The 14,914-nt window shown below is 41.1% G+C and overlaps 1 protein-coding gene across 2 annotated transcripts in view; it reads right to left on the reverse strand.

The window, feature by feature from the left end:
• The window catches only part of LOC101857465, a 114,008-nt gene that overhangs the window by 46,264 nt on the left and 52,830 nt on the right, over nucleotides 1–14,914 (reverse strand). Inside the window, exons 7-9 of one of the 2 annotated variants that reach the window (XM_013091356.2) lie at nucleotides 10,596–10,765; nucleotides 10,027–10,101; nucleotides 9,222–9,377 (exon numbers count right to left, since the gene is read on the reverse strand). In XM_013091356.2, the coding sequence (XP_012946810.2) occupies nucleotides 9,222–9,377; nucleotides 10,027–10,101; nucleotides 10,596–10,765 (401 nt within the window). The remainder of the gene's footprint in view (nucleotides 1–9,221; nucleotides 9,378–10,026; nucleotides 10,102–10,595; nucleotides 10,766–14,914) is intronic. The other variant, XM_035973830.1, reaches the window with a different exon arrangement.

The following is a 14,914-nucleotide window of genomic DNA, read 5'->3' on the forward strand; positions in this document are numbered from 1 at the left end:
GTGTGTGTGTGTGTGTGTGTGTGCGTGTGTGAGTGGTTCCGTTCTTGGGCTGGATGACGCGAGTTGCTGAAAAAAACTAATAATAACGAAGTCTAAAGAGAGATGAACATGCCTCATAACAAGAACTAAACAGCTTGTCCTGCAAGCAGCCCCAATGCAGTGTCGTCGAAATTCATATCACACCAATGGAGCACTCATAGTCATAGTGTTAGTGTGCTAGACAGGAAACGCTTTAGTGAAGGAGACAAAGAAAAGAGGGAGTGAAGGGGTACTAAATTCTCTCCATTTCCCTCTCACTCCACCCCCTGTCTCTTTTTCCAACTCATCTCTCTATTTCTCTCTCTGTCTTTTTCTGTCTCTCTGTCTCTCTGTCTCTCTCTCTCTCTCTCTCTCTCTGTCTCTGTGTCTCTGTGTGTGTGTGTGTCTCACTCTCTCTGTCTCCCTCTGTGCGTGCATGTGTGTGCGTGCGTGCGTGTGTGTGTGTGTGTGTGTGTGTCTCTCATCTCGAGTATATTGAATATGGATATATTCAAACACACAAAAAAAAGAAAGAGGAGAGGTATGGATGATAGACGTTTAACAGGAAAGAAGGAGCGCATCTAACCCGAGTACCCGCCAACAACCCACTAAAGAGAGAGCGAGATAGAGAGAGATCAGAAAGAGAGAGAGAGAGAGAGAGAGAGAGAGAGAGAGAGAGAGAGAGATAGCGTGAGAGCGAGAGAGAGAACGAGAGAGAGAGAGAGAGAGAGAGAGAGAGAGAGAGAGAGAGAGAGAGAGAGAGAGAGATATTTGGTGTTATCTCGGTATATGTTACTGGACGATTTTACCTATTTCCATATATTACTGATCAAGTTCGGGAACCAAATATAGCTGATAGTAGAGATGTTCACCAGTTGGTGAATGCTAAACTTAGGTGGTGGTAAATTTGGGCCAAAACTTCGGAAAGTATATTCTGTCTATAGTATATAAAGAGCTTTTGATTCAAGAAGTCAAAAGAATCCCAAGATAAGCCAGGATTTGCCATGGTAGCTTGGCACATGCGTCTGAAATGCTTTGGGGGCCGAAAATTTTGGACGTTGGACTCGACGGATTCGCTGCATTCAACGTGAGGTTCACCCTTTCTCTTTCTCTTGTTAACATTCCATAATTCTTTCCATTCTTGTAATTATATATTTTTTATGCAGCTCGTTATATGCACTATTGTTGACTAGCAAAAGGTACTGTTTTTATTCCACAACATAAGTGTTCATCACCGTGTCAACAATGAGTAAACGTCCAAAATGCAACATACAGACAATTTACGAAAAGCTTGCTATTACCAAAAATATGACAGACCATGTTTGTCTGACAGTCCCACTCCTGCTGGACATCCCACTTTATCACCGTTGTCGAGATTTTAGGACGTTCTTTCGTCCCAAAAGTTACAGCAAGTGCGGAGATACTCGATGGAATCATCTTTCGGGTACGGAATCAAACTCGCGTCTTCAGCTTTGCAATGCAAAATGCTTTACTAATCAATATCAATTACGCAGAAGTGATCGGACCTGAATCGGATTTTAAGTTTAAACTGTCGGCATTATCGGGTAGGTTACCAGTCATCTACCTCAGCTAACAGAAGTGAGGCTTCTTGTTTGGTTTCAGTGATGCCTCTGTCTAGAGTCAAAGCCGGTTACTTTTGTGAGGAGTTCAAGATGAAACAATTATATTTTAGGAGGGAAAAAAATACACCTATCAACTTACACAAATTTTATCCTGAAAATCCCGCCTGTTCAGAAATGCACTTCAGTATTAAGAAGTGTTTCTCCTATCGTTTTACTATTCTGAATAAATTATGACTGTGATTGCCCAGTTTCAGGCTTTGGGATAACTTTGTTCCCCTTTCCTTGTGCTATTCTCTAGAAATAAATGGTATTATCTCATCATTCCAAACTGTATTCTTATTTCATTTTAGATAGTTCTATTCCAAACTGGGTGATCGGTATAGTGCAGTGGTAGATACTGGAAAAAGACGAACACTATATTGATTTGTCTGCGGTTGTAAAAAAGTAACAACAATACGAACGCACTTTTTTTTGCGTTGCGTTTTTTTGCGTTTTCTAGAAAACGCGATATTTTTAGGGGTATGGGGTTTTAGTGCAGCGAGATTTCGGAGGCTATTTATAGGATTCCCTTGAAATTTGGCCTCAGTGTGGGCAACTGGCGTAGTTGCAACCTGTTAGAGGCTTTTTTTGATTTATGGAATATTTTTCATATTACTACGTTCTATATGCCTTAGAGGGAGTGATTTTAAGGAAAATTTCGGTGTTTTAGCAAGTCATTTGTTAAAATCCAGGATATCTCGCTTATTATAAACGATATAAAAAAGCCCCTAACAGGTTGCAACTACCTATATTGAGTTTATTCTGTGAAAATATTAACTCTGTATCTTTATAGATATGAAAATTGCGCCTGCACTAAAATAACGCTTTATAGGGGGTCGTAACACTCTAAAGTGTAAAAATTTGCCCGGAACGCAGAACTAAAGTACATCTGACTACCGGAATAACGTACAAGACCGCCAAAGTCAGATAAAATGCCATTAAATGATTGCTAAGTCTGTGTATAACGGATTTTGAAGAAAACATGCTGGTCTTCCCTACCCTTATTCGTGGTTGGTAAACAGACCGCACATTTTGACGACTGTCTCACACTGAAACTAGATTGGGTGTTGGGTGTGTAAATCTCGAGGTTGAAAAGACAAACTAGACAAACAGAAACACAAGAGATAAGTTTAAAAAAACAACAGACAAAACCCCCCCAAAACAACAACGTAGGACTAAGCATACACTTGCGTGAGTCTAATGTTATATAAATGTATATATATAGCACATGGCGGCTTTAATAATGTTAAAGATGTTTACATGTTTTGCATTATGGACTAATTCATTGAAGGGAAATGTTTAGTTTAGACAGGCTCAGTTGCATATATAGAACCTTACGAGGCTGATGAATGAATCTCAAGTTTTCAAAACAAATTATGTAGGTTGTTGGTCTCTGGGTTCATTGCAAGATGTTTTGATCTTTGGAGGTGGGTACAGAGAGTCTATTTAAACAAATAGTAATAAGATTTCTACATTCGGTTTTCATGTTTCTCTTGAGCTGGTAATTGTTTCTGTTTCACATAAGCCCTTTACATTGAAACATATGTGGTTGTGAAAAGTCATAGTAGGTAAGACAAAAAATTTCGAATACTGATTCTGTCTGAACAATGAACAATACTATCCACACACAATATATCAAGCATACTAAGTAGGCCTACATTAAAAAAGCAAAAGAAAAAAGTGCAAACTACTTGTTCAAATTTTTAAAGAAAGGAAAACAAATGAAATAAAAAACCCACCATCAAGTCAGCCTACTCTAGTTTGTGCTGTTGTCAAAGAACTGGATAAAATGTTGGACAGTCATTTTCCTTCACGAGGACAGACAGAGAGGCAGACAGGCAAACAGACAGACAGGCAGACAGAATGATAGCAGAAAGTACAAAGGTGTTAGAACGGGTGTGCACATGTACACGTGTCTGTGTGTGTGTGTGTGTGTGTGTGTGTGTGTGTGTGTGTGTGTGTGTGTGTGCGTGTGTGTGTGTGTGTGCGTGTGTGTGTATGTGTGAGTGTGTGTTCCTGTGTTTTAGGGTGTCTAGTGGGCTTCAACTATAACAGGACTGCCGGGACCGACGTGATATCCCCGTTATAGTCGAACACTGTTTCTGTTACAGCCGGAGATCACGTTTACATGCACTGTAACTAATGATTAACAAATGGGATCATTTCATTACAAAGGTCACCCACTATCAGTTATCGTTGAGGTGCCATCAGCCACTTTGAGTAAAATTTCTTTCATTGTGAGACTATGGTTACATTTATTTATTGTTGTTATGACCGGTTATAACAGTCGCAATGTGGCCATGCTATGTCTCCTGAACGGCAAAGGAAGGAATTCTGCATCAACAAATCAGGAGAGGCCGATTTCCCCCCTAACCTGAAGTAGCCCACGCCGTAACCATTTTCATGACCGTGGCAGTTTTGGTACCCCTAATACGGCCGTTTTGGTTAACTGCTGCCAAAAGCGTGACCTGGACGCAACTGTTCACAAACAAACACACATATACAAGAGGGAATTATATATAATATAGATTAACATAAAACAAGTGATTCTGGGCCTCAATGGTTCAATTCAAAACCAAGCACATTAAATTTATGGGGAAAAGAACACATGTTTAATTATACAGTGGGATCAGTTTACAACTACAGGAACAATAACGGCTTGGGGTTAACGGGGCAATTCTCATTTTCAGTATCTATTTTTTTTGAGGGGGGGGGGGGGAGTTAGCAATTCGAAATGTGTGTAAAGGGCGTGTAGGCCTACTAGTATGCCTACTAGTGCAGCGCCCTATATTAAAGGTCTTACTTGTCGATTGACAGTCTTATATTTGCTGTCCCCATACAATTATGCAAATTTAGATGACCAAATTATGCAAAAAAAGCAAACTCATGCCCAAATTAAGCAAGTGACCGTAACATCATTTCATGTTTTATGTACAGAAAAATTGAAAACAGAACAAATCAGTACCAGTAATTTGTTGTGGATTTTGAAAGAAAAAAAATTCACATCAGTCAGAAAAAAAAACCAACCAAAAAATATAATCTCTGTAACTTTCAGCTGTAGCTTTAGATCATCTATAGAGGAAAGAAAAATGTAAAAAAAAGGATATCTGGACCTCTGATGCTGGCACATTACTAAAACCAGGGACACCTGTCAAACATGAAACATCAGCAGACATGAGAATAACAACTTTTGATGGAATGAAAAATTTAACATACTCAAGGAACAAAATCTCAACCCATAACCAAGATCTTCTAACAAGGAAAATAGCCAACTTGTCACTTAAATGAGACTTATTACGGTGATTACTTCCTTTAGTCAAATGGCGAGGCGTTAGTTAATTGTTTTGTGAAAAAAGAAAAAAAAAAGTGAAAAAACGCGGGAAATAAAAATTTATGCAAACGTTGCAGAATTACGCGAAAAAATGCGGCCGCGCCGCGGTCGCACAATCGCACAATCCAATAGATAGGGACAGGACCAGTAAACATGTCTTAAAATTAAAAGGATCTCCAACTCCAGGGCACTGTTCTACTTCAGATATCCCAATGGCATTTAGATTTCTACATGGAGCTCATTACACTTCAGACTAAAGCAGCCCTCGCTGAAGCATCCCCCCCGCAATCAACACACAAACAAACACACAAACAAGCAAACGAATAAACAAACAAATAAACAAGGAAAACAAAACAAAACAGGAAGACAAACTCTGAAACATGTCGAGTTTATGAGTTTAAAGTCCAATAACTTGTTAATTGTTAAAACGCAGGTATCCATTCTGCTGTAATCCCCTATGTTTTCTATAGTAGCACGACTCAGGTATGACAAAAAATGTGTTTTATCCGATACCCCCCCCCCTCCCCCCCCCCATTTTAAGACTATATATGTATCAATGTTCCATCTTCCACACACCCCTCTTTTTCCCTATCCTTTTCCACTCCCCCCCCCCATCTTCTCTCTCTCTCTCTCTCTCTCTCTCTCTCTCTCTCTCTCTCTCTCTCTCTCTCTTTCTCACTCTCCCCCCCTCTCTCTCTTTTAAATCTAGCCGGTTAGATTTTGTAAAAAAGTGAATATTTTGGCCTGTCTCGATGCGGTCGAGAGGATTTTGGTAGACACACTGGTCCTAGTAGTTGTGTTGGTGTGTTGTCCTGCTCCATTGCAAGCGGAGATTGATTATAGATCGAGAGTCTAGCTGTTTAAGGTTCACTGATTACCACTAGTAAGCAAAACGAAGTTTTCAACTGCAATTTCTGAAAAATGTATCGAACTCGTTAGGCAAAATCCATCCGTGTATGACGCACCTTACCTCAGAACAAGAATACCTCTACACTTTCGCTCACAAACACCGCAATCATTCAAATCCTTGCAATTTCCGCAAATCGCCGTCGTGCCATCGCCGTTCCGTCACCGCACACCGCTCAATGTGAATCGGCCTTTAGTCTGGGTCATCCTGACAGTTGGGATTGAAAGGTTTAAAAGCCGGCTTCTTAAACTATCTAAATTCTGTCAATAGAGGCGTAAACCACCTTCAGTACCCCCCCCCCCCCCCGCCCCCAATGATGAGGAGTACTCTGAAAACAAAAAACAAACGGGCATAGTCACAAACTGGAAATTGTGAGGGTCTCAATTCTAAAAGCTTGTGAACTCATAACTTCATACATGTACTTGTTTGATTGGTGGTTTATTTTATATGTTTGTAGTGGGATTTTTTAAATAATACTTACTTACTTTACTTTACATTTTCATCCTCTGTTGCGGTAAGCGTAGAGGGGAGATGCAGTTTTCTATGGCAGGCCAGCTCCGCAGCTCTTTCAGTTGTGATGTTATGTTTTCTTAGGGTTTCCTTGACACCCTCGATCCACCTTTAGCGTGGCTTTCCTCTTTCTTTATAGCCTGAGTGCTTGGTGTTGTAAGCTCTCGAGGCTGGCTGGTCAGGTGACATGCGTGACATGCGTAACAGGTGGCCAAACCATTTTATCCTCTGTCTTTCTATGTATTGCAGGCAGGACTCAGTGCCGATAGCTGCTCTTACGTCTTCATTTCTCTGCCTGTCTCGTCTTGTGACAACATGGGGGGGGGGGGGGGGGGGAGGTTGCGGAAACATTTCATTTTGCATGAGGTGATTTTGCTTTCATGGGTTTTGTTGAAGGTCCAGGTCTGGCACTGATAACATAATGTTGGTATGAATATTGAGGAGATAAGCTGTCTCTTTGTGTCCATGGAGATGTTTGGATGAGATAGGAGGGGTGCGAGCTGGTAGGTGAAGGCGTTGGCTTTTTGAGTTCGTATTTCTATTTCTCTGTCCATATCCGTATTCAGAAAAAGTGCTGCCAAGATATTTAAACTCTTTCAGCTGTTTCAGTTGTTTACTATCGACATGGATGTTCAGGGGACTATTGTTTCGGCTCACTTTCATAACTTCTGTTCTTGTTGTACTTATTTTCATGTTGAATTTCTCACAGGTGTTGTTGAGTTCGGTAGTGTGATTTTGGAGGCTTTGTTGGTCATGATGAATGAGACATTGGTCGTCTGCGAACAGAAATTCATTTAGGCTTTCTGGGCTTTGGTTTGCTTCTTGCGTTATTGAGTCCATATATATTATAAACAGGAGGGGAGATAGAACTAATCCCTGTCGTACTCCAGATCTTACTTTGAACCAGTCTGTATTGCCATCCTTCGTTCTTACTGGTTTATAGAGCTCTGACATTATCTAACATTTGTCCTCTGACGCTATACTTTTCGAGTGTCTTCCAGAGCTTCGTATTTTAAAAAATTATAGTAGAGGGTTTTACGGCGCTTGCAACTGCATAAGATCATATGAGCGCCAAGGGGTGGGTGTCAACAGAGAAGTCTTTACAGGGAATCAGACTTAGACTGCTCATCTCTCTAGCTTCAACAGCACAAGGTCTGCTTCGACTATCAAGGCACCCCGGAAATAGCAGGTCACAAGAGAGTGACAAACATACAAAAGAAGAGGAGGAAAATGACAATAGTAAGGATCAGGAAAGAAAAAGCAGCAGTTCCCTGTTGTAGATCAGGCACAGTTATGAGCGTGACATGAGTCAGCCCATTTACAATTCTACTATGCTTGAACGAGAAATATCCCCCCTTTGGGAATGGCATAAAGACACTACAGTCAGTGGCACTGCCCCGGGGGGGGGGGGGGGGTGTAGTTGGATGGGAAACCTAACGACAATAGATCTGATCAACCAACAGTTGAACAGAAATAGAGTTATGAGTCAACATGTGTTCAAAATTGATACCCTCACCTTTTTCCGTTTGTGACTATGCGCGTTTTTTCAGTGGACTCCTCAAATATAAACAACACAAACAACAACAACAACAACAACAACAACAACAACAACAACAACAACAACAACAACAACAACAACAACAACAGCAGCACACACACCACAAGGTAAATAAATGCACGGGCAAACATTGGAAATAAACATCAGCTGAATAAATACTAGAGTGAACACAACTTATTGGAGGATGCTGAATGAATATTCAAAAAGACAATTTCAGACTTACCTGCGCTGCACTAAAATAAAGATCAGTGAGAAACACGATTCGTTTTCCTCAAACACAATAGTAAATTGGGTGGTTCCATTGATAAAAACAATCCAACAGGCTGTTGAATCGATAGAAAACAGTTGCGTTGATCATACACAAATTGTTGAAGATTCTATTCCGCGCAATCTGTGGCTGAATATTGACGCCATAATCACTATTTTAGCATCGTGGATTCATTTTGTCCAGTACAACCTAATAGGCAGTGCCCACTAGCGAGAGCGGATCGAGTCGGGTTGGGTAAGGTCTGGTCGTCGGGTCAGGTCGTTTTCTAATGGTTTCAATGCACACTACAACCCCGCCGCGATTGTACCCGACGACCTGAAAGTTAAAGTAGAGAAACCTTTAACTTCAATTGCTTCCAGGGCTCCTATTATCAAAGATCGTTCATAGGAAGATAGCTCTAGTTCACTCGGCCAAATAAGTGTCTACAAAAGTTCAGATGGTGCTGCAGTCTATGTTTTGAAGCTCTCTTTCGTTTATCCAGAAGAAGAATAGGAATAGCACAGTTTGTTAGTTTCGGTTTTATTGTTGTTCACACAAGTAGGGTAACTCTGTTCGCAAACCAGATTTTGAGTGTCAACATGGACACGTGTCTCAGTCTCGTTGCGATTGGCTGCAAACCACTCGATCGGGAGATTCGCAGGCCTGAAAACAAACAGAGACACACACTCACACACACACTCACACACACACACACACACACACACACACACGGAGAGAGAGAGAGAGAGAGAGGTGGGGGGAAGATGGGTGCGGAGCGCCATTGGTAGGTCCTAGTTAGATAGATAGATAGATAGATAGATAGATAGGTAGACAGATAGATATATAGATAGATAGGTAGATAGATTGATAGATAGATAGATAGATAGATAGATAGATAGATAGATAGATAGATAGATAGATAGATAGATAGATATACAGATAGATAATAGTTAGATTGTTAGTGGGAGATGCAAAGGCAAACAGTGTAAAGGTATGTTCACAGCAAAGTTATGTGCTGAGTATAGCACCTCAGGTTCAGTGCCGTCGGGCAGAAGACACATGGATGTGCCAATGTAGAGCGAGGCCTCCTTAATGCTTTGCTGTATTTTGACCCTCTGTACAGTGGACTGGTTCCTCATGGTCATAATGTTATTCAGGTCTGGCTCCTCGCTGACTGAATCTCTCTGTTATGAAATATTATTAGACTTAAAACTTGTCATTCAAAGAGCTTGTCTTAGTAACTTCTGAGATTAATTTACTTGCTATTGTTTTAATCAACCATGTCAATTAGGACTGGGAATTGCCCCACCCCCCCCCCCTCCAAATAAGAAAATCACTCTTTTACTCTTTAAATTGTGCAGACTTGGGGCTGTTTGTCTTTCATATCCACAAGAACCGTAGACAAATAAAGAGAACAGTGATAACCCCCCCAACCCCCCCCCCCCCCACAAACACACACCCACACACACTAGAAAAACACACATTAAGTAACTGAACATGGACTAAGGACAATACCTATTTTCTATATTTAAACACCTATACTTATCCTCAAGCACATTTCTTACATAAATAGCAAAAATGAAAAGAAAATTATCAGTCGTATTTAGTGATTCTGCAAAAAGTAATTGAATGAATTCCTCCCTCGAGGTGAGGGTGGGGGTTGGCTAGAATAATTGCGTAAGTACTGAAAAGACATGACAGTGCATTTCAGTAATTCGAATTATTCTCTTTCTCTCTCTCCCTCTCTCTCTCTCTCTCTCTCTCTCTCTCTCTCTCTCTCTCTCTCTCTCTCACTCGCCCTTGCTCGCTCGCTGAGTACTTTTGTACCTTTACCTCTGATCTGTTATAAGACCGTTCTCTCATTGGTTTGTAGCCTTCAGGCAGATGGCGTGGATCGGACTCTGGTACCTGGGAAACAAAACAAGGGCAGAGATGGTGTGTATGGGATTCATTAAGGAAAAACTTATCTTTCACTACAACACACGTTTACATGTTTTTGATGATGGTCCCATACAATAATCCTGCTTTGAAGACGTTACTTTCCCTTTTTCGTGGTGTTGCTGTTGCTTTTGTAGGTTCTATTAGTGTTACGTTGTTCTATTATTTGCTACCATTACGTTGCAGTTTCACTGCTGGGGAAGCTGATCATGTCTCTGACGTTGCCAATGTTTTTGTTGCTGTTGTTTTGATGATGTTGTATTAAAAATAATAAATTGCTATGTTGTTGTTTTTGTGGTTTATCTTTGTACACTGTTACGCCCCATGTAGTATTTATCATTTTAAAAAAATGTTTACTACTGCTTTTCATATTTTTGTTCCTTGTCTAAACGTATAAGGCAGAAGTGCCCAAGAAGGCAAAAACGGTTAACATTGAGTTTATAGAATTTATGAATAACTCTTACCGGCTTGAGCTTCCAAGAATCTCTGGGTGTTTCCGGTTTAATGTATCCTATCTGTGCGCGCACAACAGAGTTTGGAATGTATCCATCAGGAGCAATAATAGGTTTTCGGCCAAGCAGCCATCTCTCCCAAGGTGTGAGATTCTTTAGTTGTTCCTCTGTATACTCCGGTCCTGTACGCAATGGCAAAAATATACACAACACAATTTCCAGTCATCACAACATCAATATGTTCGTTCATAGGGCTGTTTAACTTGTACAATAGGCAAATCTATTTTGTAATTATATTCTGCATACAAACGGTTTAAACTCAATATACTAATTTAAAAAATAACAATGTTAATATAATAACAGTAATAATAATTAAATTAAAAAAATATTCATAACACCAACAGCGACAATAACAACAAAACAATAACACCAATGTATTTTGTCGATTTCTTCTCAGCATGCTATTCAACCGCACTTTGTCATTGAAAAACTTCTGAGTCTGAGAGTTAGTCATAATGTCGCAGCATGGGTCCTGGGATTTTTGACAGACTGACCACAGTAATGTTAAGCTGAACAACACAAAATCTGGCACAATCCTGTGTAACACCGGTGGTCCTCAGGGGTTTACTTTTGTCACCAGCTTCGTATACAATATAATAATACCCCAACGATCATAGAAGTATAAAACAACACGCTTGATTAAGTTCACATTTCATTTCGCTATTATCGGATTAACTAAGCTTGATGAAAAAGAGTATTAAAAACAATAATATGTTTATTTTTTTTAATGGTGCAATTCAAATTTTCTAAAAAGGGAATCTCTCAAAAACAATGGAAATGATTTTCGATTTTAGAAGAGAAAAACCAACTACCCCACCACTCGTAATTGAACAAGAAACAATTGAAACTCCGGCAACACGGCACCAACGGCAATCACAACCACAAACTACACCGTCAGATCTCCCCCCCTCCCCCATCATCCGCACTACGGCCAAAAACCAACTTTTAAGAGCTGCCGGAAATCGATCTCACCTAATACCACACTGGTTGCGTGCACGTCCTGCACCCAGTACTTCCACAAGACGTGCATGAAACCAACGAGACTGCTAGCAAACACAGCTGCGGAAGGTAACTGTGCCTGAAATTGAGAGCTGTGAGCGGTTGAATAACCCCAGCGACTTCATAGTGGGTGGTGGTGGCACAGCGATTGAAACATCTGCTGAGGACCCCATAGAGCGGACCGAAAGCTCGCTCCGCACTACACAGAACCACGACAAGGCAAAATTTATCCTAGACGGACCCCCCTGACAGACCCGACTCATCGGACCGCCAGGTAACTTTACATGGTGTCAGAAGTGGCTACTGAACAGCCAACAATTTCAAGAAAGCACTCAAATTCAAAGAAGTGCTAGAGTTTATCTATCAAGAACAGTGCTCTGTGAGAGTAGAGGTCTAGACTAGACAAGAACGAGTTTAAGTTTAGGCAGTTCACTGTTTGAAAACGGGAAGGGTTTTAGATCTATATTGTGGAGCTAGAAACTAGAGATCTGGATAGAAGTTGATTATCTCGATGTGGTAAAAGGCCTGGATTAACTAGAATCTAGATGTTTTGAACTATGAACAGTGTTGAGTTGGAACTGTGACTTGTTTGTTTGTTAGGGACTGGAGATTCTAGATTTCTAGACTTAGAGTCTTTTTGTGAGTAGATCTACTCTGGATTTCTAGTTCCACAACAAGTGAACAGAAATGGCACAGCATAACAGGGAAAACCAGCAGAAGCAATACACAGCCAACATACCCCTTCAATCAAACTTAAACGCCCAATGGCATCACGACTAAAGCAACGAGCCTGGGCTTCGCTTGAGGGAGGGTGATTTCGACATATGCCTGATTGAGGAGTCGAAACCTAAACCAGGAAAGAAGACACCAAGATTCGTGGGATACTCATCTATCAGGGTGGACAGGCGAAATCAGAGCGGATGCTTGGGCCTCATCTCTTACAACAAAAATACTGACCTGGCCATCCCCACCTGGCGTAACTGTTAATGGTGGCTACTACAGGTTCGCCCTCAAAGACAAACTGAAACCGGCGATACGGGAAAAATGACCCGCTTTTATTGAAGAAATCGTCATCCTGCCTCATGAAACGCGCCTGTTCACAAGGTCAGAGTTGTGAACGAGCTTCTCGAGGGCTACTTGTGGGAATTATGGGAACACCCGTCCTATTCGCCCGAAAGAAATGCTGCGAGGTCGGCGATTTTAGGACCAAGACCAGATTCAACAGGTTATGAGAAAAACACCTAGGGCCTTGGACAAATGATCACTGACCACTGTCTTTGACCGCTGGGTACATCGAATGGAGAAATGTCTGGAACTTGATGATTCCTTCGTTGAATAGGTATTTGACAAGGCGAATTATAATAATAAACTCTCACGAAAAAGTCAAGGAACAACTTGTGTTTTCACCTGTCAAATTTGAACTTCGATATCTCGCAAACCCGTTAAGCTCAGTCAACCAAAATTGGCACACGCACTGACAACCTAACACAATTTGCCAGCACAGCACATTTGCTCACACGAGCTTCACAGTGACGGCGCAGAGCATAAAAAGTGGGCTAAATTTCTTTGACTCAGCAACATTGGCAAAGAGACTGGTGGCTAAAACTGAGCTTGGCACGTGCTAAACAGATGTTTTAGCCGTGAATATCGCTCACTTGCAACCATTAATTATAAGCCAACATTTTTCGGCTATATTTCATTACAACACGATGGTCCAATGATGCTCGCTGAACCACTACTGCAAACAGCATCAGTGGCCAAAGACAGGTGACAACCAAAGTCCACGTGAACGAGGAAACCGTTCAGAACCGTATCCGTAGAGCCAGGTTCGCTTCTCATGTTCCTGCCAGTCGCCCAAGCAACACGCTGCTCAACAAAACAGCTCACCGGGCGTGATCTGCTTGCCTTTCACAGTGGACACAACGTCAGTGGGACCAGGTAGTCTTCTCGGACGAATCCAGATTCAACCTGCTGCGCCAAGACAGACGAGCCCGTGTCTGGAGGCGCGAAGGAGAGCTGTTCTACCCTGACTGCACTCAGCAGGTGGCGCCCTACGATGGAGGGTCCGTTCTGCTGTGGGGAGGCTTTTCAGATCATCACAGGACCTCCTTGTACCATAATATACACGGCAATTTAATCGCGGCAAGGTTCCTCTCCTGCAACCGACTGGACCATTTGGGATCACATTGACCGGCGGGTAAGGGACAACCACCCTCCTGCAAAAAAACCTTCTACAACTCCTGTGCTACCTTGTCCAGGAGTGGCAGAACCTACCGCAACAAGTTCTCCGAAGGCATGCCTTGTCCATGCATCGACGCTCTACCGAGTGTTTGATCAAACAATGTGGCTACACCCACTATTCACAATGTTCATGAAGAACCATGGCTGTTCATACTTTTGAAATCCGACATGTGTGATTTAAACGCATTTTACGTGAGCTTCTCTTCGTTGTTGAAATAAATCCGAAATTGTACACACTTAATCTAAATTGTCGACAGCATCTTTTTGGAAAAAAATTAATAAATTCGGTTTAATCTGTTTTTCAGTTATCTTTTTTGTCTTTTTGTTCCTTGACTTTTTCGCGCGCGTTTTTTATGTGAGGGCAGTATGACAGAGAAACTTTATTCTGAGACAGACCTCGTATTTTCTCAAATTGGGCGTTTTCAAGATGAAAAAAATGTATCATTCGGAAAGTTTTTTGTTTTTTTACGATATCAACATAATGTTTGGCATGCTGACAAATGAAACATTATTCTAGTGGATGAGGCAGTGAGTTAAAGACAAAAATTTAATACATGATTTTGATTACAAATGTAATCCGTTGTCACCATCAGAGATTTTTGTGGTCAAAATATACCCCTAATTGAAGCCCCATAAAACAGTAACTGGAGAAAAGCGACTTTGCTAATAATTCAGACCCTTTGTTTGCAACTCTCTGTGACATTTGGAATGAAATGAGAGATAAGTATGTTCAGAATGTTAATAGAGCCAACGCCCAAAGGGTTCTTGCGCTGCACAAAACCAAAGGCTCCTAAATAAAATAATAATGAGCTTATAATGTTAAGTCCAAACTTTGTGTGGTATTTGTTATTGCTCTATTTTCAGATCTGTTTGAAACTATAGTAATTCGTATATTATAGTGTTTGTGACAGAGACAAAATTCTCCATTCATGTGATAAGCAATGTATAACAGGGGCGAAGGCTGACTTGTTTGACAGGGTAATCAAAGTGAAATGGGACCAGATATGGCCTGTAGATATCACACAAGAATC

Source organism: Aplysia californica, unplaced genomic scaffold, assembly GCF_000002075.1.
Source record: "Aplysia californica isolate F4 #8 unplaced genomic scaffold, AplCal3.0 scaffold00034, whole genome shotgun sequence".
Taxonomy (NCBI): Eukaryota; Metazoa; Mollusca; class Gastropoda; order Aplysiida; family Aplysiidae; genus Aplysia; species Aplysia californica.